Below are 26,128 nucleotides of genomic sequence, written 5' to 3'. Positions count from 1 at the left end.
AAAGAGTAGTGTTGCACTACACGTGTAACAATAGATCAAACTAAAAGGACCACCAACGTTACCTTTTGTACAATTTAACAATGCAATGTTCGTCCCTAGCCTTGTTGGCTTATAAATAAGAGTAAAGCGGTAAAAACTAGATCTAAAGTGAATTAATAATTATTTTTGTGTTTATATTTTAAAATAAATAATAAATTATTATTATTATTATTATTATTTAAATAATACTTTAAACTATTATTCTTCGTATTAAAAATTCAGATTTTATATTAATTTTGCAAATTCTGTTTTTTTTTATGATGCTAACTTATTCCTTAGAATTCTCAAATGTCTATCGTGGTGATTTTTTTTTTGGTTGAATTTTAAAATTAATAAATTGCCATAAATTATTAAAATTTTATTTTATTTTAAATTTTAGTAATTTATTATTTAATTCTATTACATGTAATTAATAATTTTAATTGAAATTGTCCTTCAAATTCTGTACTACTGAAGTGGTGCATTTCTTTTTTTTTTCTTTTTAATTTTACATTTTAAAATTAATAATCACACTTTTATAAAAATAATTAGTAATTTATTATTTAATCCTATTACATTTAAATAATAATTTTTAATTAATTAAAAAGCCTTTTTTTGTGGTGTTGACACGTATGTGCTATCACCTCTCCTATTATATATATATATATATATATATATATATATATATATATATAGATTCAACATCTAATACATTTTTTAAAGCATTAAATTTTAATGGAAAAATCCTTTTGGCCAGAAAATTTGGCTGGAATAATATTTTATCTATGTTAGTTTGCCTTTTAAAATATTTTTATCCTTTTAACTTTAATACATTTTAACTAAAAAATGGAAAAAAGATCAGTTTATTTTAAAATAAAAAAATATTATAGGTTTTTAAATTTTCTGGCCAAATTCTGGCTATTTAGCACTTCCCATTTTTAATATATTCAAAGGGTAATGTAGTAATAATACTTCTATTTTTTTTATTGTTTTTTAAAATGTGTGTTAAATTAATAGTGGACAATTATTGTTGGACTGATGAAACATTTGATGAATCACTATATATATATAAAATAAAGAGTTTTTTTTATTAGAGGTTTGAAATCAAAATTTGACTTTCTGCTAGAATGTTTGTTCCTACATCCTATAAAAAGCCACCAATTTGGCAAGAATTCAAGAACAAATCTCAATCTTAAACCAACAAATCACGAAGAACCGTCACATTTCCTTTTCTAATTCAATTTTTCACAAAATAATTTTTATTAATCCATCCTATATTTAAGAGTTATACATTTTAAAAAAAATAATTCAATTAAAAATATATTTTAATTAATCAAAACATTAGATGCATTTTGAGTCATATATTATAAAAAATCAAAATTAATAGAAGGGCAAATAAGCTATTCTCTCGCAGTTAACTTTTGGGTGGTCTTTTGCGTAATTTCACCGCGACAAACAAAATAAAAACGGAAAGGAGCAGGCGATAATCACCCACACATATTATAAGTTTCCTAAAATTGAGAGCGTTATTAATCGCAAGGCAAGAAAGTGAGGGAGGGTGTTAGGGTTTCGAATTGCGATTCTTCACCTGCAAATTGGGACCGAAGAAGAAAGAGAAAGATGTGGCACGAAGCTCGGAGGTCGGAGAAGAAAGTCCACGATATGATGGACGCTGCTCGTAAGAGAGCTCAAAGACGGGCCATCTATCTCGCTAAACGCCGTGGCGATCCTCAGCAATCCATTCAAGCCATCGGCTCTCGCTGTCGAATCTACCGCGACGACGCTCTTTATCAAGCCACCGAGGATCAGCAGGGCATGTATGATCTTCTTTTCATGTTTTTGTAATTCTAGGGCTTCACTCTGTTGACACTGAATTTTATTATTAGTGGATTTTTTTGAGATGCTTCAATATGGAAAGTTTCATACAATTGGAATGCAAGAACCAACAAGTACAATACAATGAAACATGGTAGATATTGATTATTCAATTATTGTATAGAAAACAGACGACATTAACTACACAAGGATGCATGCTTGCAGTGAACTGACAGTTTTACTTCTTTATACTTGTTTGTTGTTTACAATTTAGGCTCTTAACTTCATGTTTTTTTAAAGAATTTGTTTGGTAAATTTCTGAATACATTTTTTCCCGCATTTCACTGGCTCATGTAATAATTTTGTTGGAATCACCATCTCAGTTTCATTGCTTTCAAGAGTTGAAATGTCCAGGCCTACGGTAAAAGCAGTAATCTAATAAATAAGGATATTAGTAGGCAAGTCATAATACCACCATCTTGTTTTCAAGCTCACATTGTTTGATATTATACTTCTATATGTCTCCCCTTTCTCCCTGATGAAATCAATCATCCTAAAAGTATTGTTATTGTGCTGATGAATTTTAGTATCATGATTTCCTAAGGTTCGGTGTTTACTGATCCAAAGTCATCAGAACATTTGAAACTAGTTAAGGTTTATGTGGTGATGCTTATCATTCTCTTTCTGACTTGGATAAAATTTACATGCTGACAATGGTTTCATATTTTTTTAAGTGCTTATTTCTTTATATATGTATCAGGATACCTTGGAATGGGAAACAAGACATTTTGATCGACAGGTCACTTCACAACTCTTACAATGATAGAACACTGATTGTCATAGGAGATTTTGCTTTTCATATAATTGACGTTTTGACTATTATCCTACAGATTTGATGGTCGTGCTCTTCTTGATTTTATTCGTGATGCTAGTTCCCGACATCGTCGGGCCCCAGAAAGAACAGAGGAAGAGGAAGAACTAGAAGAGTTTGTTAATTTTCAGCGTTATCGGGATTTAATTAAGCATCGGCGTAGAGGATGTCGGTACTTTTTTGTTTTTTTGACTATCCTTACATTTTGCTATTCATTATAGGATATTTCTTTCTTATTAGGCTTTTACAAAATAATTCTGTGTATTTTTTGGGGACACCGTTCTCTGCCAAGTTAACACTATGTATTGACAGTTAAAGATGAAGAGGGTATGCAACATGTTAATCAGGAGATGGAGGCAAAGACCACTGCACTTCTTGGCTCTGACAGGTTTCTATTTTCTGTCCTTATTTTCCACTTTAGGTCTTTTGCCATTTGTTCACTCTCCCTACTCTGCAAAGAGCCGAAGATCAATAAAATAAAAGAAGGAAGAAGAAAATTTGAGAGTTTTCTTAAGTGTAAAATATTCTTCATTGCCTTGGCCCAAAGTGAAGTCTATTTAGGTCCAATTATTTGATTCAAACTTGTTGATCATTGCATTACTGATTTTTTGTAGCTCTGTGAATATTGTTTGCTTTTAAGTTGTGTCTACAATGTAGCAACTAGTGCTTAATATTTAATTAGTTCATAATCACTCCTTTTTTTGTTCGAGTTGATAATCACTCATAACTCAAAGGTATTAAAGAACTCTTTGAAGGAAGAGCTGCACAGTTTGGCCTTTAGAAAGAGGAAAAGAATACTTGAGGGGGTGGGTCGATGGGGTGTTGCTCCATTAGGGCCCCCCTGTGGTAACATGGAAAGAGAGAAATAGCAGAGTGTTTGAAGGGGTTGACAATGATTTTGAACCATTGAAGATTAGCCTCTTGTGTCTTGTTTTGGACTTTTGGTGCACCTATGAGATTCCTACTTGTATAGAAGTTTGAGTTTCTTTTGTAGAGAACTATATCTTGATGTAGGTTCTCTACTTTTTTGTAGTATATGGGGTTTCCGCATCTTTAATAAAATTATTTAGCTTATTATTCCTATTTGTATAGAAGTTTGAGTTTCTTTTCTAGAGAACTATATCTTGATGTAGGTTCTCTACTTTTTTGTAGGATATGGGGTTTCCCCATCTTTAATAAAATTATTGAGCTTATTAAAAAATTGAAGAACTGACTTCTGCTTTGTTTGTTATTAATATTCCTAGTAAAGAAAATCACTCTATATAAAAAGTAAATAGAACATTCTTGTATTCTACAGCCTAGATGTCTAATATTCATCATTTTCATGTGTAACATTTCCTTTATTATAATGTATGGTTTTTACTATCTTTCACAACTATTATTATTTTATTTTTTTCACTTTCTATCAGCTTTTGTAATGTGAAGGCAAAAATATACTTCTCTGGATGGGTATTTTCATTTTTGATACTTAATTAAATGTTCACTATAGAGATGATTAGATAGTACAGAGTTGTACTGGTAATATTTAGTGTCTTGAATGGCTTCAGCTCCGAGTGTGTTGCAATTAATTAAAACTTGTTATTTGTTTGTGGGTTTTCTTGGTGGTCTATGATATAACATTTCTCAACCGGGTTTTTACATTATATAGTCTAGTTTGCTAGGCAGTTGTTGCTTTCTAAAATTCTCGGTATTGCAGACCTCAGCTTTCTCAGCCTCCAGTGAGCAAGGGGTCGTATTCACAAGTGGGTTTCTCATATGATGGAGAGGGGAAAGATGAAGCTCACTTTTCAGATGGTGAAGAAGAAGATGAAGATGACGATGATGATGAGGAAGAAGAAGATTTTAACAGTGATGATAGCAATGATGAAGTGATGGAGTCAATTGCCAAAGATTATGGTGTGAAAAGGTATGGATGGCTTGTCTACATGGACAAAAAGGCCAAGGAGGAAGAAAGGAGGCAAAGAGAAGTTATCAAGGGAGATCCTGCAATAGTAAGTTGGGTAAATGCAGACTTAATTGTTGCTAAATTTTAGGTATGCTATCAGACTAATCATGCCTTTGCAGAGGAAGCTGAGTCGCAAAGAGAGAAGAAAGGCTTCTCAACTAGAAAGGGAGAGGGAAAGAGAAGCTGCCCGTATTACCGGGAGTAGAGTTCTCCATCATGATCCCTATCGGTACTCTAGTTCTTTTGCATCTATCACACTTAGTATACTTAAAGTCAGGTTAAAATCCCAGTTGTTTGACTTGTTCGTTCACTCTGTTTTCTCTATCTCTTATGCAGTGAATCTCGACGAAGTCCGACATATGAAGCTTATTCACGTTCCAGAAGGTTTCTTATCTTTTGTATTTTATTTATGCACTTTTAAATGGCCAGTGATCTGCCCAATGTTAGTTTAATCATTTTTCCATCTGCAGATCCAGGTCAAGGTCTCTCTCATACTCCCCTCCCCAATCAAGGCGCTACGAACGTGGAGGAAAATCTGATGATATTTACCAAGGAAAAGAGAGAACGCCGAAGATAGAGTATATTACTGAATTTGGTGGCGCAGATGATGAGAACAAGCCTAAAGTTGAAGGATATTCTCCACCACCATCTCCTCCACCTCGAACTGATCCATTAAGCCGGTCGGAGCACTTGACCTTTAATTCTTGCAAAGCTAGATTGGACAGTCTTTTCTCTGCTGCAGCTTTTCATCCATTTGTTAGCTGAGGAACTTAATGTGGTTTAGAATATATCACCATTTACACCTGTTCGAATAACTGTCAAGGGGAAGAGGGAGCAAGTCTCCATTCCGAAGCTCATTTTCACTGAATTGACCTTACTTGATGCTGTTCAGTTTGCATGATAACATGAAACATTTCTTGTTTAAAATCTCACTTTTCTGCAGGCCATCAACTGGTCGTATTCTTGAGGCCCTCCATGTAGATCCTGCATCTGGGGTATCTATTGATAAGGATAAGAGTGGCCAAATGTTGAAAACCCCATTAAGGTGCATCTTCTAACACCCTTCCACTTTCTGTTTATTTGACTGTTTGTTCTTTCCCTCCCCCACATATTTGTTTGTGCTTGTGTATGAGTCTCCTTAAAAAACAAGCCGGTTACTAATTTGTCCTCCTTTTTTTTTGGTCTTGGCAGTGCGTCCTCAGCACTATCAAAGTTAAACAAGACAACTAGTAGTTCAAGCCTCTCTAAACAGCAGGGTGAAAAGAAGGAAACACCTCAGGAGAGACTTAAGCGGATTATGAGCAAACAATTGAACAAACAAAGTAAAAATTACTTCATGTGCATCTCAGGAGTGAACTGTTTGTCTTCTATAATGTGCTGCATGCAGCAATATAACAAGAATGAGGACTTCACGTCTCTTCTTTTTGTATGATTATGTGGGTCATATTGTTGCATGCATGTTTGTTCATTTTACCTAACTGATGTCTTTTGCAGTCAAGAAAGATACAGCTATTGAAACTGCCAAGAAAAGAGAACAAGAGAAACAGAGGCTTGAAAAGCTGGCAGAGACAAGCCGAGTAAGCCGGTATCGTCGCCGAAGCCGTAGTAGAAGTTACAGCCGTTCCCCTCGAAGGTACTAATACTCAGCCTTTTTGTTATACTGTTTTTGATGTGTAGGAGAGTTGAATTTGTCAGAAGTAAACATTGTCCGCCGGAGTTGATGATCTAATGTTCCTTACCTTTTCTCCTTGTTTCTTCCTTAATGTAAAGGATTTCTGAATTTCTTGATTAGAAATTGACTGATGCCTGTCTACAAGATGCATGCTAGTGAACTAGAGGCCGTCGTTCCTGTCTAGAAAGTTTGTTCGCCTATTCACGTAGGGAACTTTTGTAATTTTCTTTCCCGCTAACCTATTGTAGTTTCGGTGGTTTGGTGTGGGATTAATAAAGAGTAGATGAAATAAAATGGGTTGATCTCATATTGACTTTTCAAATAATTCGGTACTAAGGGTTAACTTAAAACAAGATTAAACTACCATCAAATCAAAGCTATCTTCAGTTGTTGGTTCACTTCTGTTCCTTGCAGCAAGCATGCATGCACAGCTCCTTTCAGCCTTTAGTCTTCATCTGCATCTCCATCTCTCATCAGTTTTGCTTTTGGTGAAACTTTTTTCAAAGAGTTCTGAAATCAAAGCTGCTCTTGATCCCTCAATATCAGAGATTTGAGAGCCCTAACCTAGTTAGCAGAAGACCAATCATGGATTTTGTGATATTGAGGATGTGTTTTCCGTCTGTTGGGAACATGTAACCTTTAATAGAGCTGGCTTAGAATTGGACGAGGAGTGATGCCATTTAAAAATTGGTCCAGTTATGTGAGTATTTTTTTTTCTTTTTTCCTTTTCTTTTGGGTGGTGGGGTTGCAGTCGAAGTAATGGACTGAAAAGGGAGTTGGCATTTGTTTGTTTTTCTTTTAAAATGCATTTGTTGTTGTCTGATGGAGAAGTCACATTTGAGCTCATAACAAACTCGAAAAAAATGACAAGTAGAGAGTTGATTTTATTTGAGACTGCTTAAATTGAGGAATTCCTATAGTGCAGACGGAGAAAAATACTGCTTAAGTTACGGAATTCCTTTAGTTCAGACGGAGAAAATAACTCCCTTGTTTCATTTGTTGGTGGACTCCTAGATGTAGTGTGAATAGGCCACTAATTTCCATATTCTTTTAGAACAAAATTAATGGTTTTAAAAATTACATTAATGTGCTGGAAAATGACATTCTATAATTAGTACTAGTACTACAAATGTTTGAAAAACTTGTACCGGTGCAGTTGGGTGTATCAGTTGAGATTCTTTTCTAATCAAGAAAAAATTTATCGATCCTAATAACTTAAATGTTATGTATAGTGGGATAGAGGAAATGTCAAGGAAGTGCGAGACAACATTATTGCTTATGCTTGCATTCTTGGGGGAATGCAGATCAAAGTATGTGGTTAGATAGTTGTAGAGTGTTTGCTGCATTGTTCTGCGGTTTCTGTCGATACATGGGCATGGATGTAGTTTTCTGTTTATGATTCGAGTTGGACGAGTTGAGTTATGACCCGTTGCTGCTCTATACTGAAGTAGCCCACTTTGGCCCAAGCAAAAATATGGATGTTTCAGGTAGATAGTTCAATTACTCAATCCGTTTAACCTTCCCATTTGGCACCCTAGTCAGAAGACTTCTTGAATCCTTCAGCAGCGTTTGGTTCCTCTTCTGAAGCAGCCATATTAACACTTGCGGATATTTGCTAGTCTCCTATAACTCAGTTTCTGGCACCAAAGAAGCTTCTAACATTGCCAACTAACAGAAAATGTCTTTAGAAGAAAAAATTGAAGCTCCGCTGTCACTTTACATCTGTTAGGCAAGAGTTCATCTTATGCTCCCCTACTAACCAATTATCTGTTATGTACTAATCTTTTTCTTTCTCAGGTTATATCGTGAATAGTTCTGCACTCAAATTGAACAATATTTAGCAGTGTATATTCTTCTCTTCGGTTTTTGTAAAGAAAAAGTTGGTTGACTTTCTAATCATATTTCTTTTCTGTAAAATGGATGAAGGCATCGACGTAGCCGGAGTCCCAGCAGAGAAAGGAGTTCTCGTAGATATCGCTCACGTTCAAGGTCTGGCTCACGGTCGCGCACTCGCTCTTGCTCACATTCGCCTTCGCATTCTCACTCTAGTTCACGCTCTCTTTCTCGTTCCATTTCCCGGTCTCGTTCACCTTGGTGAGTTCCGATCGTGTGTTTTGCCTTTTGGTTTTGATGTGCTAGATTGACTAACATGAGCTGACTGATATTGCAGTAGGAGACGATCAAGATACTGATACTTCAGGCATGACTGGATGCGTAAACCCACTCAAGGTGAACGAGTGTTAGCTGTGGGCGGTATATATTACTGATGTATTGTTGTACTGGTAAACTTACAGCTGAAGCTGAATTTGGGTTGATGGTGTGAACTTTTATTCCTGTGTTGTGTTTATTGTTTTTGGTTGCTTTTTGAACTTCCTGAAGAGTATTTAGCGTGACAATTATATATTATTTCAGCTCCTTTTAGTAGGATGAGGTATCACTCCAGAACTTGTGCCCAATGTCCATAACCCATGAATACTCCATCCGTTCGTGTTCACTTGGAAGCAAACCAGTTTGGGCGAGTGTGTACATACTCAAGTATCTTAAATATATCCTAAGCTGGTAGCAGGTGATACAAGTGAGCCATTAACTTAAATTATTGCGTCAAAGCAAGCAAACTTTTCCTCTTTCATAAGCGTTACAAGTCTGAATTAATTTGTGTTGTAAGAGATCTTTATTTAAAACATAAGTGGATTAAAAAATTACGTATGAGATCTTTACTAGTTTATTTTCTTCTATTCTGTGAGTGAATGGTTTAAATCCATTTCCTCCTAGTAACAAGTTCTCTAGACATGAACGAACGTCACTCAGATATAAGCAAGTCTTAGAAAGTTACCAAACTTTGTTTTATTTTTCGAAGGTTATTTAACAATTAGTGTTTTACCTTGAAAGTAATCAAATTAATTTAAAATAAATTTTTGGTTAATTTTTTATTCTGAACTTTTAAGAAACGTGGAGGTCTCCATTTTGACAATTTTATTGATGCTTTCCACTTAATAATATATATATATATATAGTAGAATAAAATTCAAATCTCAAGTACCAAAAACAAAACAACTCGGTTAACTGCATATATTATAAGGAAACTAACTTAGAAGTAATGAGACAATAATGAAGATTCCAATGTCTCTTAATAAAAAATATATGAAAAGTTATAGTTGCAAATTATATCTTCATATTATAAATTTCAAGAAGTCGACATTGTCTAGACAGGAACAAATGGGTTTATTATCCCAATTCATTATGATGCAGAGAATTCTAAGAGAACTTGAATGCATTTAAAATAGAAGTCTTTGGGAAATATATATTTGACTCATTAGAGACTAGAGTATAGTCATTGATTCAAGAAGGGAGCAACTCCTCCTATCAACCTGTCCTTAGATACCCAAAACAAGTATTGAAGGGACTATGAGCACAAATCTAGTTATAACATAAAAAAACTTGAATACAGCGCCCACCCATCTGATATTAATCCTCACATTTGTATCAACAAAAAACATCTACGATCAATACCAGCAAGAATCCTCCCATTGTAAAGAAATGATCTCAACGTCATTGCCCAGCTGAAAAATCTTATCTCAACCATAAAGAGTGTCCAACACATGTGATGGAATGGAACCACAAGTCAAGAATGCTGTATTACTAAAGTCCAAGCCGGCATATTGGATTTCTTTTGATGAGACCTAGATCCACCTGCAAAAAGAAAAAAGAACAAGGTCAAACATCGACATCGCTGAGAAACTGTACCACAGTTAATTATTGAAGTGCCAATTATACCTTGGGACCAAAAAGATCTCTGATGTTGTCAATTCCGTAGAGAATCATGGTGGGCCTGGTGCACGAAGACAAGCAAAATAAGCTTCAACGAAACTCATTACATGAAGCTTCAACGAAACATGTGAACATAATTTCATTACATGAAATGCCCAATATAGATTTTACACCACCCCCCAGGTATTTCGAATTACAGATTCATGATACATTCTTGTCAACAGATTAACCTACAGTGCAATCTAAACCAATAAAGAGACAATATCTACCCTCTGCTCCCCTCCCTTGTGATAATTCAACCACAACCAGCTACTCAGGTCACATTAACTACCAACCCATAGTCCCTTCTCTCTCTCCCTCCCCACCCCCTTAATCCTCTTTTCTTTTTTTTAGAAACTGGTAACTTTGTATTCCTCGGCATTAAGGGCTATGTTGGCCACCTCCAAAAGTGTTAGTTACATAAAACAACAACAAAAAAAGAAAACAGGACTACTTACAAAGCTCCTATGAAATACACTAGTTGAATTTCTTCTTCTATGTTCATTTCTTTACACCAAAACCTAAAGTGGTAATTACTTTCCACTTAATCTTCTCTATAATGCATTCTTTCCCTACAAAAATTCTCTGATTTCTCTCCTTCCAAATGATCCACCAGATACAAGCAGGTACTGTTCTCCACCACCTTCTCTGGCTCTTACTACCTCCCCTTCTGACCCAACAACTTAGTAGGTCTGCTGTATGTTCTGGCATAATCCCATTTAGGGTAGCTAAATTGGTGAATAGAGCCCATACTTGTGTTGTTACTTTGCAGTGGAGGAACAGGTGATTGTTGGTTTCTATAGCCTCTTTACAAAGATAACATCTTGAGGCAATAATTCTTCACCTCTTTTGAAGTTTATCATGTGTCGGGCACCCTAATCCTCTTTTCTATCTTGGTCACATTTCAAAGTCCTGCAAATAACTACAGCTACACTAAGCCAGAAGACTTACAATTTCTGTCAACTAGCAAGAATTGCAATAATCAGTTCAGCAACTATTGCAAGCATTGCATGAGAGCGAACCCAAGTCATTGAGGATTTCAACTTTTCAGCAGTTAACAATTTTGAGTGACACCAAAAACAAACTGATACCTTTTACTACTCTTGGGACCCACTTCTGTTATGCCCACAAATCTCTCCAACTTGCTACTAAAAAAGCATGCAAATGATCCAGGGTTCAAACCTTGAGCGTTTAATTATCCCATGTTTGCACAAGATAGATGCTTCACAGGTACACATTAAACTTTGAGAGAAGAAAATAATGCACACTAGTGTGGCTTTACTATGGTTATCAGTTCTCCTTACAGGTTTATTAACGAATAAGGTCAAACATGCGAACAACTCCCAGTTATATCAATACCGCCCAGCAACATAGGTACAGGAAATTAATTTTGATTTATAAATAAGAACATCTTGCTGCTAACAGATCGAATACCTCTCAAGGGAAAGGCCCCAGGCAATAACCCGAACATCTTCTGGCAGACCCATAGGAAGAAGCATTTCAGGCCTAAACATACCAGAATTTCCAACTTCCACCCATTTCTTAAAGCCTTCATGGTAGCTGACAAAACGAAAAGGTTATGAAATTAATGCCGAGTTGAACAATTGTGCATTCACGTCAAAGATACTACTACAACCTGAAAATTTCCATGCTGGGCTCAGTATAAGGATTATAAGCAGGTTTGAACCGAAGCTTGGACATTCCTGTAATTAGAAAAGAAAAGTAAACCACTAATTAGCCCTCTCAAAATTAAGAGCTCGTGTAAATGAGTTGGATGTGATATCAATGCAAGCTTTATCTTTTCTATGAGACCAAGACTTGAGCAGACATTGATGTACTAAAAATAGAACATAAGCAAGAATACAAGCAGTGTTAGTTGGTCACCTAGACGAGAAAAGAAGTCATGAAGAACACCAATTAGGTCACCAAGAGTAAGTCCACGATCACATATTAAACCTGGAATAAGAAACCATGACAATATGTTCATGAAACTGTTAACAGATTAAAATGCAAAGAAAGAATAAGATTTACCTACACTACTACCTAACACAGAGTTTAACACAAGTAGTACCTATCACCTAAGAGCTATGAAACGAATAGAATCTAAAGCCACATATTGGCGTTGTAATCACCTACAGTACAGAATAAATAGTATAGAGAAGTCTTTTGAGTTAAAGGAAAGTGTGTAACATTTGGTTTACGGCATAAAACTCTGAATTGCTAATTAAAGCTTTGTATAACAAACACAACATTTGGTTTTCAGTATAGAACTAGTGGATAACTAATACAGTGTTTAGTCTGTATCGAACTATACTTTGCTAACACCACTCATGCGAAAATTTATGCATGAAAAAATGGAATAAGCATATCTAAAGACCCCTTAAAGTAGACAATCTCTACAAAACAATCCACGTAATTATTATTCACCATATAACAATTTTTGCATTATTATTCATGTATCGATCCTTGTATAATTAGTATGTGAACCAAACTGCACCCTAATTGTCATATGTCAAGAGGGGTATTGGCACTTTGATAATGTGCTGTCATAGTAAGCAACAGAAATACTCTCAGTGTTCCCTACTTTTCCAACCTAAAACAGAAACCAAGCCAATATTCATAAAGTATCTAAAGCACAGCTCATTATAATTCTACTATGAGGAATTCAACCAGTAGTTGGGACTTGGGATGATAAATCAGTTTTTCTGGCACTTCAAGGACCAGTGTCTCTCTGAGCTAAAGGTTTGGTAAAATAGAAGAACAACAGAAGAAAAATATATATCAAGGAACAGGAAAACATGAATGACACGAAATTTGTATAACTATATAGCAACCTTCTATCTGATGAAATTCAGCAAGATGTGTCCGATCAACTGCTTCATTTCTGAAAACACGATCAATAGAATAGTATTTCTTGGGGGCGAATGGCTTCTGCAATAATGTATAGCACAGATTTAAAATGCATGAAGTAAAATCAATATATGAAACTATGATTCTGGATATGGTGAACCATTTAGACCTGAGCTAATGCATACAACATTCTTGACGAAACAGCAGTAGTGTGTGTCCGCAAAAGATTCTTGTTCGCTTCCTCTCTTTTCCAATCATACCCATATCTAAGCAAGAAGAACTGTTAAATACTGAGTATAGAAATGTCAAAACTTTGACAGGTGTGAGTGACATTGAATACCATACCCCCTAGATTGGTAACCACCAGATTCATGAATTTCTTTTACCCGCTCAACATAATCTTCTGGCAGCATCTTTGTAGAGGAAGGCACTATAATTCAAACAAACAATTCATTAGAAGAAACTCAGATAAGGCAGATAAAATATAAAGTCAAACTAACCTTTCAAAAAGAAAGTATCATGTGAATCACGGGCAGGGTGCTGTTGGGGCTGGAAAAGTGCATCGAAGTTCCAAAAACTGCAAATTATAACCAGCCACATTGAAATATACTTCTTTGACAAGAATTAAAACAAATACTAATCCTAACAAGTGTTACTAAGAGAACATGACAGTGCACAAATCACCATTAGCTATACACCAGAGAGGACTTCTAAATGGATTACATCGTGAAATGTATGATTTGCCATCAGTTTGGGCTTGAAAGCTCATGAATATTGAATAGTTATATTTTACCATCCATCTTCAATAAATTTGATTGTTTACCATCAGAAGCTCATGAATGTTCAACATGAAAAAATAGTATTTAGTAAATTGGTTTACAGAAGAGGTACTTTGAAACTGTTACTAGGAAGTAGGAACCTTAGCAAGTAAAATGACAACAGCCAAAACATGTATCTTCAATGGAGGATAAAGTAGGATTTGATTCAAGATATTTACTTATCAACCTCTTAACTGAAAGCCATGCAAAGAAAATGTCCCCTCCAATTATTCAGATAAAAGTAAAAAGACAAGGAGATGCACCATTTTCCTAGTTCAGTTATTTCATATAGCCTAACAACTTTTTACTTTGGGAAGATGTTCCATCAGTTATGAAGGGCTCACTTGTACTTATGACTGGGGAAAAGACTAACAAAATAAATAATAGCTTACCTGCTTTCGACATAATTATTTGTTGGCATCTCCTCAAACCTGCACAATTCAAATGAAATTTTGCACTTACAGTCCACTACAGAGAATTTCCAAATAAATAACTAACTATATATAGACGCATTCATCTACACACGTGCATCTATACAGCCTCCATATATAGACATGAGAAAAGGTCATTTAGTCATACCCCATATTAAGAAAAATCGTTTGTACCTGCCGCCTAACCTGCAACAAGATGGTAAGATTTAATCAACTGAGGGAAGGCAATTTGGCCTCAGTTAGCTAACAGAAAAAAATATCAATTTAAGGCCACAACAACAATCAATAATGAAAAAGGGAACCAAAACATGCCTTGAGCAATGGATGAAGATGGCCGCCTTCAACTGGCAGACCTTTAGCACTGAAGTTGTACTCTTTAAATTCCAATTCCTTCCAGTCACCCCTTCAAAAGAACAAGCAACATATGTTGATTAGAAAATAAACTAAATGCTTCGTCCATCATGGAATTAGTGGATCCCTACAGATTAATTATTCAAACACGTGAATTTGTATGAAATAAATATTGAGTACTCCGAAACCATCGGTGAAAACTGCATATTGCAACTTCTCCCATTTACCCGGCCCATGAATTTGTTTTTTTTTTTTTTAACATAAAAATAGCAAGTGCTGACCACTTTTTTGACTAGTAATTGAAAAATAGACCACATCTGAAAACTGGTAGAAATGTGGAAGTAAAATACTCCAAAAGCTAAAACACAAAAAAGCTCAAGCACATTCTCTTGGAGTTTGAAAATCCTACATGTGAAACTCCGGGACAGTCAAAACTCTGAAGCATAAGTGCTAGAGTTCAAATCTGAAGAAAAAGCTAAAAAAGTACACTTTCCTGGAGATCCACACGTAGGGACTTCTCAAAAACAATGTCAAACTCCATCAATTTTTGGCGTTTGATTAAATTATAGAGCATTTACCAACTCTTCAATTTATAGTTCAAAACCGAGGACTGAAAAATATGCTCAAACTGCCTTGGCAATTGATACAAATTCCCTATTCAGGCATTATCATAAAGCTACTGTCACATTCCAAAATACTAGTTTTTCCAATAATTTAACCCGAGCTGTGCGCATAACTGAATGACCTAGCTATCTTTTATGAGGAACTAACAGTTTTTTCTTTCCAAATGAGTCAGAAAGTTACCTCTGTAAATTTTCCCGAGTGAGATCAGTCGCTGCTCTTTTCCTTTTTGGGGCATATTCGGGACCTTTTCTTACGGAATTTCCTTTCCAAACCCTAGAAAGAGAAGCAGTGAGAAACATATTTAAGAACCAGCATTTGAACACGTATTAGGATAATTGTAAGATTACATCTTGTAAATGTCAAGTGCTGGAGAAAGGATATGAAAGGATAGATAATTACTGCTGAATTATTAATTTTCTTCGCTTTAGAGCATCAATATCCTCCTGATTGACAGCCTGCAAAGCAATTCTTTGTTACAGTCAAATTGATTAATATAATAGTCAACTAGCTACAAAACCATAACTAATTTCCTGTGTGGGAGGAGAGCTATTAGTAAAGATGAAAGGTGAGCAAAGAGTGAAGGGTTGGGGAATAAGATAACCACTGGCTACAAACTATATACCTCATCATTTTGTATCCGCAACAGCAAATTTTTAACTATGTCATCAGCATGTTGGACCTACATGAAGTCAACAAATAGACTAAAAGATAGCCCTGTAAGAAGTATTACAATAAACACATGTTGATGTCCCTTGCTGCCTCTACATTATAGTTCTCAAAAACCTCATTCAACATATATGGATAAGGAAAGGAAACAGCAAAACAAAAGAAGGCCCCGTGCTATAAACTGAAGTAGATGGCAAACAATAAGCAACAACAAAGAAACACCACAAGGGAAGTTGAGGGACAATTACTGTTTAATAATGTTGAATATAGGCTAGAAATGACACGTTATTATAGCTAAAGAACTGGTACTAAGCAAGTAATAAAGGCTTTTTCAGACCTTCATAGTCATTGTGATTTGTGAGGCATGAGGGTCACGAAAAAGACCTTTCAGCGAAAGGGTCGCTACTCATAGATTTCCACATCTTTTGCTCTCAAAAGTATTGGAGACACTTGGGTCCTAATCTTCATGATGGTTGTATAGATATATTTTTGCACTTACAAGCTCAAGTAGAAGGGATAGGAGAAGAAAGTCGATTGTGATAGTGTTAAAAACTTAAGTAGAGTGAGGTTGGAAACAAAATTAAAGTTGCAAAGACAGGAATACTACTACTAGCTATCAAAATGAATTACGCGGGACGAGTTTGGTGATTGAGAGGCAGAGATAAGCAACTCCAAATGAGAGACGATCAAGCAACAAAGAAGCAAGCTTAACAAGGGAATAATCTTTTGGTACCAAAGGTTATAAAATTTTGTTTTAGGCAAGGATTGGGAGAAGGTGCAGTTTTTCATCAATTAAAAAACTGTGGTCATAACAAAGAATGATATATTAGACATACAGAGGAGAATGAGCAGAAGTACACTGCCAATAAAATAAAATAAAATAAAAGGAACAAAATTATACTCCTAGGCAACTGCCTACTGTACCTTCCTTGAGACATGTGTCTTTGCCATCTCCACCCACTTGTTCTTTATAGCTTGCTGGCAACCAATTTTATAAACTGCAGGATCCAATTTTTTCTGCATCCAGATAGGCGATTAGTCAAAAGAGAGCTCACAAATTAAAGAATTTTGTAATGTTTGATGTAAAAGCAATCTGAAATAGCGCATGAAAAAAAAACTTAGTAAAAACACTAAAATCCAAATACGCTGCTACCTGCAACTCTTCCCGCGCAATTCCCTCCGGAGGTACTGTTGAGAAAAGCTGAAATTCAGGAGAACCTACAGCAGCATAAGTTTTCCCCTCTTCAGTAAGCACCCATCTCTCTCTCCTAATGTCCTGCACAATTCAACAAATTCAAATATTGTTTCACATTCATTCAAGCTAGTTCCCAATAATTTGTACAGATGTTTTTATATAAAAAGACAGAAAGAATTTTTTATCAAAATCAGTACCTGTTTGGTACTGCGTAGAGTAAAAACTAGCTGAAAATTACAGTTTCTCCACTACATCCTCATGTCTTCCATAAAACCTTGAACACATCATATTTCTACCTTATAAAACCTGTCCTAAAAGAATAAATTATGTAAAGCCTATGCTTTACAAAAGAAATATGATCTATCTTTCCCTCAGAGAACATATTTTGTTTCTCTCCAGCCATGCAGTCCACATAATACGTAATGGGGTGAGATCTACCAAAACATCATCAATCAAGTTCTCTGACTCTGCGGGAAAATCCGCAAGCGTCTTATCTATTCATTCATTCCCCCATTGCAATCAAGTGTTGCAAGAGTTTTAGGCTAAAATCATCCCTTAAGTATAACCCAATCTTAGAGTACATCCTTATAGTATAATTGTGAACAAAAAACATCCTTCAACTATCCCAAAACATGCCTAAACATCCTTTCTGATAACTACTGTTTAACAACTTACAAAAATAAATACATGTGCTAAGCACATGACTCCCCCCAAATCTCCATATGCTATAGATTGATTTCTTCATCTTCACAAACAATAGCACACATCATAGTTCGGACTTTCTTTCATGCTTTTGTGCAGAAAAATAATCTTCTCCAATTGTCCCACTTTCAGTCTATCCTTTAGCAATGTGTCCCTAACCGAGGGTTGGAATTAGCTGCTCATATAACTGATCATTACACTCATGTTTTCGGAAGAAGCTAATAGCACTCGATAATTTAAAAAGATGCGCAGTGGTTGGAAATTCTTGAGACCTCTTGAGACGCAATTTGGAGAAGAAATTAGCAATGAAGATGCATTTATATGAGACAATAAGGCTCATGTTAATAAGAAATACACCAAGCATGTTGGCCTAAAGAGAGATTTTTGCTTAGTTGTGCGAGGTGCCGCTAGAAACATGATTTCTCAACAGTCAATAAGGTGCTTATAATTAAAAGTGTCATTCATAGAGACTTCAATGCAATGATAAAGAAAATTCAAAATTTCTGTTTCTAGGTATCGTATTATGCAGAGGTACCAAAGGAACGGGATGAAATCAATAGAATTAACACTTCTCATGTGCAACATTGTTGACATTTACAATTTCACTATTAATCCTAGGTACACAGAAATGACTCCATACTTTTCTACACCAAGAAAATGGCACAACCCACTTCCAGGGAGGGCATATTACCAACTCTTAGAATGCCTGTCATACAAATTCATTCTCTTATGCGAGCAAAGAGGAAGCGAGACTAGCCTAATGTGCCTAGTTGAGAAATGATAAACAACGCCCATAGAACTACATTGCGTCTGAAAAAGAAGTAAGCCTACAAGAGGGAGGATTGGTCTCACTTTGAAAAGAGAGAAGATGAAAATTTGAAATTGTAGAAAAGTAGTTGTTTTATGTTGTATTAGTCTTGCTATGAATTTTTCGTATTAAATGTATCTTGTACGTTAGCAAGCGCAATGAAAGTACTCTGAGTTGCCTAAAAACATTTATTTTTTCTTCTTTTTTCCACCATAAGCATTTTAACACTTAAAACCAGCAAAAAAACTAATATTTCATCTGAAAAATAGGACCAAAACTTGCACAAAAAGCACACACACAAGAAAACATCAAGGCAGCTAAAAAAATGGAAAAAAACTGATAAAACGATTTAAAACTGGTAAATCAGTACAAAAACAGAAAAAAAAAAATCAGCAAAATAGTACCAAACTAGCAAAAACCAACAACACAATAGAAAAAACAACAAAAAAATTGATAAACCAGGAGAAAATCAGCAAAACAGCACCAAACTAGAATGAAACAGCAAAAACAAACAGCAGTACAATAGAAAAATTGGTAAACCGCTAGTAAACAACAAACTTTTGGCAAAACATAAGAAAAACAACAATAGAAATATCAATAAAAATATCGTACAATATATAGGGATTTGGGGGAAGTCATTTATTTCTGTTTGTTTTTTAACAGTATGTTTATGAAAGTTTTGGAATAGTTGAAAGGATGTTTTTTTGTTCACAATTATACTATAAGAGGATGTACTCTAAGTTTAGGCTATACTTGAGGGATGATTTTAGCCTAAAACTCACTTCTCAAGATAACACATCTACGGCATAGAGAAAAACCTCAAATTTGAAATTTATTATGAGTCAAACAAGCATCCCTAGCTGCACCTAACCAAAAGAGGCAAATCGGACGGAATAGAAATGAAAGTTCAACTAGTAGAAAGACGAACAAAGTACCTGAGCATCCACAAATCGAAATCCATGGAGTCTGCGTATGACATTGACGATCTCGTCATGGCCAAAACCAAAATCTTGAGCAAATTTCGCAGAATTTGAAATCTCATCGTTGTCTTTGAGATATGCCAATATAGCGTCTTCCGCTTCGTCCGCCATACTCTCACTCTTCTGTTGGGGAGAAACAACTGAACGGCGATTTTGCTTTGAAAACTTTTGAGGGATGGGTTATGTTATAGTCTAAGGGGTCGTTTGGTGTGAGGGACAATACCAAATAGTCCCGGGATTAAATTATAGTATTGCTTATTTTGTTGTTTGGTTGGCAAGTTCGGGATAACTTATCCCGTGATTAATAATTAGTATCGGGATAAGTTATCCCTCTCCTTGGGTGGTATAGTAATCCCGGGATAACTTATCCCGGGATAAAATAGGTAAATGACAAAAATGTCTCTTTCAACCCTTTTGTTATATCACTTTTTACATTAATGAAGGGCATTTTTGTAAACAAATAAATTGTTCTTAAAATTTATTATTTTGAATACAACAAACCAAACACTCAATAAAAAATAATCCCAACACAACTTATCCCATCATAACTAATCCCAACATAACTTATCCCAACATAACTTATCTCATCATAACTCATTTTCAAACCAAACGACCCCTAAGGGGTCATTTGGTGGAGAGTTAATTTCGGGATATTTTTAAGTATCCTTTATTTTCTTGTTTGGTTGGAAAGCTTGGGATAACTTATCCTAGGATTAGAAATTAGTACCGTGATAAGTTATCCCTTCCATTTGATTGTATAGTAATTCCGGGATAATTTATCTCGGGATAGAACAGGAAAATGACAACTATATCCCTTTAAATCCTTTGTATACATATTTTTCACATTTATGTATATTTACATTATTTTTATATCATGTATACTAATATTCATTACTTCTTATTTTTAGGATAATTATTTATATTTTTCTATTAAAAAATTACACTATATAAATATAATTTTTATTTATGAATTTATTTGACTAATTCTTATGTTTATTTATATTTTGATTTCCCATAAATCTTCTTTCACTTTAATAAAACCTAAAAGGGAAATTCTATTTGTTATGTTTTTAAATACATATGATACTTACCATGAGAATGCATAAACAAAAATATTTAAGCTAAATAAAATAAATGTTTTACTTTTAAAAATAAATAATTAAAGTTTGAAAAGAAAATATTAACTAAATTTTGTAAATAAACAACTTGTTCTTAAAATTTATGCAATATATATTATTTTAATACAACAAACCAAACACTCAATAAGAAATAATCTTAACACAAATTTATAGCTGCTTGCTCTAGTTTTGGCAGGTGTTTTAGTGCAATTTTGGTCAATTTTTTGGAGTTTTTGCTGTTATTTTTTTTTTTCAAGTCTTAATAGACGTTTTAATGCTGTTTTTGTTACTGATTTGGTGGATTTTTTGCTGCTATCTGAATTCAGATTTGGTTCAATTTTTGTGGTTATTTTTATGCAAATTTTGTCCAGTTTTAGCTGTTTTAGTGCAGTTTTTGCAGCTGGTTTGATGTATTTTGGTCACTTTTTATTGCTTTTTTTTTTTAGCATTTTTGGAGTTTTGATCCAATATTTTTGGTTATTTTGATACAGTTTTTACTTCAAATTATGATTGATTTGTTTTTAATTAATATTTTACTTATGATAGTGAAGAGGAGAGGCTTCCCACGGGCCTATTTCAATTCATATGAAATACAAATTTAAACATATTCACGTAATTTATTTTAAAAGTGAATAAATAAAGCTCCATAAAAAATACATATAAAAAGCCTAAATAAGATGAAGGGTATTTTTGAAAACAAATAACTTATTCTTAAAAAGTATGTCATGCATATTAGTTTTAATACAACAAACCAAGCAATCAATAAAAACAATCTCAGCATAACTTATCCCAGCATAACTAATCCCAGCATAACTAATCTCATCATAACTTGTATTCAAACCAAACGACCCCTCAGTTATGATGGCTAAATTATACGTACCAGAATAGTTAGGCTGAGATTAGATAGGTTAAGATTAGTTTTTGTTACTCGTTTAGTTTGTCATATTTAAACTTATATTCATTACATAATTTTTAAGAAAAAATTCTTTTCTTACAAAAATATTTCACCTTATTTAGTTTATTTTATATATTTTTTTTACTTAAAATTAAACTTTCATCTTATTTAACTTAAATATTTTTGTGTGTGTAGTTTCATGATTGCTTCATGCATTTCTTAAATTAAACTTTCATCTTTTTTTAACTTAAAAATAAAATTTCCATCTTATTTAGCTTTAAAAAAATCCATCTTATTTAGCTTAAAAATAAAGTTTTCATTTTAAGTTTATTAATTAAAGTAAAAGATATTTTATTATATTAAATCTCATGTTTATTTATAGCACGTGATTATTTAGATGAATTTATTAAATTTCAAGTATTTTTTATTTTATAAACATATGAATATTTTAATTTTGACAATTATTTTACTATGCATTTTAAGCTACGGATTATTTGAATTATTTGTTTTGTTATGAAGATTTATAGCATACATTATCGATATTATTATCAGTATAATCTAAGTTATGAATCAAGTGATATACATAGTTATACATCTACATTGTTGTAAGTTGATATGGATAATCGATTTAACAATTTGTGAACGAACTAAAATTTATAGTTAACGATTTAGAGTTACAATTGGTGAACGAATAAATAGATTAATTAGTTAATTTGTACAAAGCAATATCTTCTCACCTTTTCATCATTTTTCAAAAATTCTTAATTAATGCGGTATGTGATAATTTTTAGAATTGAATATAAATTTTTTAATTTTATCAACTTTTAATTAAATCAATCTAGATACAAATGTGATAATGATGTTTGATAATATAATTATAATTTATGATATAATTTTATGTTATTTTCATATGACATAAAAGAATATGCAATGATTGACGGATAGTTTTGTTATTTTATTAGTAATTACTGATAAATTTAGTATTTAAAATAATTAAGGACATTTTAGTAAATTTTTAAATTACAATACAGTCAAACAAAACAATAAAAATGTTATTAAACAGCAGCAAACAATACAGTCTAACCAAACATTGTATCTATTATACAGTACAATACAATACAGTACATTATGAAACAATGAGTAACAATAATCCAAACAGAGTGGTAAAGTTATTTCCATTTAAGAAATAAATAGTACCTCCCCAAAAAATTAAAAGATTTGAGCATAATAAAATGTTTAATTCAAATAATTTGTTCCTATTACTAATTTTAACAATATCAAAAAATAAATAAAAAATATGGTATTATCTTTTATTCGTCTATACTAGATTTACTAGTAATAATTGTCATATACCCGTGTAATTTCTGGTCATTTTATTTTATGTTATCATTTGTTAATTCAAATAAGGTTTACATACACTAGCTAGTAATCTAACAACTTCACAATCCATTTTGTAGAACTATGTTAGACATTGTTATTGTAATTTAACTAAAAATGGTGTGAGATTTAATTTCACTCCTTTTAACATAATATTTCTTGTTTCAAACTTTCAAAAAAATAAATATAAAACTCAATATTTATGTCCATCCGCTTCCCAACAAATATTAGTACTCTCCCTTCCCATTTCGACTATTGTTTGAGCTCACAAAAATTATTTCAAAATTAAGTTGAAAATTGTTTTCAATTTATTTCTCAAAATGTAGGTACTATGTGATATTTGAAAGGAATTAATTAATTCACTAAGTTTAATAAGGTCACAATTTTCCTTTAAGCCCTTAAAATTATGTCCAATTTCGTCTTAACCTTTTAAAATTTAGGCCCAATTCGCCCAATTCAAAACTTTTATCCTATTATTAATTATTTTTATTCTTTTTTCTCATTTATTGTTTTCATCTTATCATCAATTACCTTTGTTCTTTCTTATTAATTATTTTTATTTTCTCTTTTATTCTTTTTTCATTGTTTTCATATTATCATTTATTATATATACCATTTGATAATATTTTTATTATTTCTTTCTTCTCCTTTTCTTTTGGTTAATTTATCTTCTTATTTTTTTCTTCTTTCTTTCTATATTTAAAAAAAAATTACTTTTGTTCTTTTCTTATTTATTATTTTTATTTTCTCTTTTATTTTTTTCTCACATATTATATTTATTCTTTTTTTATATTATCCTTTAATAGAGATACCATTTGGTAACAATTTTATTATTTCTACTACAACAATATATATATATATATATATATATATATATATATATATATATATATATATATTAGCATCATTGACTAATGAGTAATTTATTAACAAAAAACCTTGATGATACCACAAAAATACACATATACTCTTATAGTATCATTCACTAATGAGTAATTTATAAATAAAATTATCAGCCTTAATGACACCAATACAGTTTATATATACTGATTTAGTATTAGTTAAACTAAATTATCAGTCTTAACGATATCAATACAATATATATTTATTGATTTAACATCAATTAAGCGAAATTATTAACCTTAATGATACTAATACAATATATATATACACACTGGTTTAGTATAAGTTAACGAAATTAGTTGAGATAAATAGTGTAATTATTTAGTGGGGTATAAATGTAAAGGGCTATATGTTTATAATTATTTTGTTTTCATGGGTATTTGCTTAGCCCATGACAGGAAATCGTTGGGTTTGGGCTCTATTTGGGCTACAAACTCTGTCGGTTATGAAGTATTGGAAAAATTACTGAAATACACGTCTTATGTTTTTCTTATTTATAATATTCTCTTCTATTTCTAAAAACCTCTAAAATCCTTATTTCTCTCCTAATTCTAATATAATTTTATAATGTATCCGAACTAGTTTTTAATGTATCCGAGCAACATATTATGTATCCGGTTTGTTTTACTTTTTCAGGGATTAATGTAATTACAAACTAAATAGGGATAGATTGTAATTTCATATTAAAACCATGTGATTCCTAAAATTTATACTAATATTTAACCGCTTTATAATCAAGTTAAGACCTATTTGATTGAAATTGAAAATTGCAGATATTGAATTTCATGCTTCATCCCTACAAGTCTAAATCGAAATTATCAAGGCCCAACTTCAGAATGACGGCCCAAACTTCATATTTATTGGCATTGGGTCTAGAAACTTAGATTAAGAGTCTGTTTGTATTGATTTAAAAAAGTAACTTTTAAATGTATAAATTTTAGGAATCACATAGTTTTAATATGAAATTACAATTTATCCCTATTTAATTTGTAATTACATTAATTCCTAAAAAAGTAAAACAAATCGGATACATAATATGTAGCTCGGATACATTAAAAACTAGCTTAGAATTAGGAGAAAAATAAGGGATTTTAGAGGTTCTTAGAAATAGAAGGGTATATTAGAAATAATGAAAACATAAGACGTGTATTTCAATAATATTTCTCTTTTAAAAAGTATTTTTTTTGAAGGTTAACTTAAGTGACTTTTAAGTTAAAAAATAGAAAGTAGGGAGAGCCCATTTGCATTGTTATTATATTAATATTTGTTGCTTTTCGTACTTCTATTACAATTTTTTGAGTCTACTAAAAATAACAAATCTACATTTGGGATAAGTTCTACCTACTTACACTAGTACTTTAGCAACTTCACACTCCGCTTTGTAAAATTATATTAGGTACTCCCTCCGTCCACTTTTAATTGTCATGTTGCGTTTTTCAAAAGTCAATTTGACTATTTTTTCAAAGTGAAATTAAATTATATCAAACAAAAAATTTAGATATTCAAAAACGATACGAAAGTACAATAAATTGCAATTTTGCATATCAATATGATGAAAAAATAATCGTAAAATGTTAATCAAAATTCTTATCATTTGACTCTAAGAAAGGAAAACATGACAATTAAAAGTGGACGGAGGGAGTATATTGTTATTGTAAAATAACTGAAAATGATGTGAAATTAAATTTCATTCTCTTTTTTTTAACATAATTGTTTCTTATTTCAACTTTCAAAAAAATACAAAGGTCAATATCTATTTTCACCGATCTCTCGACAAATATAAGTACTCCCCGACTATTTGAGCTATCGTTTTAGCTCACAAAAATCCTTTCAAAATAATTACTCATATCATTTTAATAATTCAAGATTAAAATTGAAAATTGTTTTCAACTATATCTTAAATATTAAAAAAGTTGTTCTTCCTAATACTGCTTAATTCTCAAAGTAATAACTCAGTCAAACAACTAAGTTTAATAAGGTCACATCGATCCACATGTTGTATCATAATTCTCTTCACCAAAATCAATCTTGGTTTCATGAGTACATATATTCAAATTTGGTCAAGATCAGTTAGCTACAAATTATTGTTTCAATTCAAAATATTTCTCATATGAAGACTGGAGACATTAGTATTAGAAATATATAGTAGCTGCCAATGCCAAGATTTCACCTCACTTTGTTACCATATTATTTTGTTTAATTACCAGTTTGTCACCCATGCATAGAAACATGCTTGGTTAATCTAGAGCATGTGTCTTGTAAACAAAATTTATATGTATGTA

General features: G+C 32.7%; 2 protein-coding genes, 1 long non-coding RNA gene and 1 pseudogene across 3 annotated transcripts; 2 read left to right on the top strand and 2 right to left on the bottom strand.

Annotated features, from left to right (window-relative positions):
* The first annotated feature begins 1,514 nt into the window (after positions 1 to 1,514).
* LOC125846748 (uncharacterized) lies at positions 1,515 to 8,723 on the top strand. The gene is made up of 13 exons (XM_049526333.1): positions 1,515 to 1,835; positions 2,594 to 2,632; positions 2,724 to 2,872; positions 3,017 to 3,092; positions 4,401 to 4,695; positions 4,769 to 4,878; positions 4,986 to 5,033; positions 5,120 to 5,329; positions 5,593 to 5,694; positions 5,841 to 5,971; positions 6,144 to 6,282; positions 8,248 to 8,415; positions 8,492 to 8,723. The coding sequence occupies exons 1-13, from the start codon at positions 1,639 to 1,641 to the stop codon at positions 8,511 to 8,513; spliced, it is 1,686 nt and encodes a 561-aa protein (XP_049382290.1). The 5' UTR covers positions 1,515 to 1,638; the 3' UTR covers positions 8,514 to 8,723.
* LOC125846749 (uncharacterized) lies at positions 5,415 to 5,694 on the bottom strand. Its single transcript, XR_007444393.1, has 2 exons — positions 5,523 to 5,694; positions 5,415 to 5,489 (listed from the first exon to the last, which is right to left on the bottom strand). It is a non-coding gene; the product is annotated as an uncharacterized LOC125846749 (long non-coding RNA).
* An 824-nt stretch (positions 8,724 to 9,547) lies between the features above and the next one.
* On the bottom strand, positions 9,548 to 19,744 carry LOC125848751 (phenylalanine--tRNA ligase alpha subunit, cytoplasmic-like). Its single transcript, XM_049528676.1, has 18 exons — positions 19,509 to 19,744; positions 17,022 to 17,144; positions 16,793 to 16,885; positions 15,825 to 15,881; positions 15,602 to 15,657; positions 15,383 to 15,475; positions 14,540 to 14,630; positions 14,376 to 14,413; positions 14,189 to 14,227; positions 13,479 to 13,555; positions 13,324 to 13,408; positions 13,148 to 13,244; positions 12,963 to 13,059; positions 12,013 to 12,084; positions 11,765 to 11,831; positions 11,563 to 11,688; positions 10,096 to 10,150; positions 9,548 to 10,011 (listed from the first exon to the last, which is right to left on the bottom strand). The coding sequence occupies exons 1-18, from the start codon at positions 19,662 to 19,664 to the stop codon at positions 9,961 to 9,963; spliced, it is 1,473 nt and encodes a 490-aa protein (XP_049384633.1). The 5' UTR covers positions 19,665 to 19,744; the 3' UTR covers positions 9,548 to 9,960.
* Positions 17,486 to 18,546, top strand: LOC125849419 (sialyltransferase-like protein 1; annotated as a pseudogene).
* Positions 19,745 to 26,128: the final 6,384 nt, after the last annotated feature.

This window comes from Solanum stenotomum, chromosome 12, assembly GCF_019186545.1.
Source record: "Solanum stenotomum isolate F172 chromosome 12, ASM1918654v1, whole genome shotgun sequence".
In the NCBI taxonomy this organism is placed as follows: Eukaryota; Viridiplantae; Streptophyta; class Magnoliopsida; order Solanales; family Solanaceae; genus Solanum; species Solanum stenotomum.
Note: the sequence above shows the minus strand (reverse complement) of the source record. Positions and strands in the feature narration are given on the sequence as shown.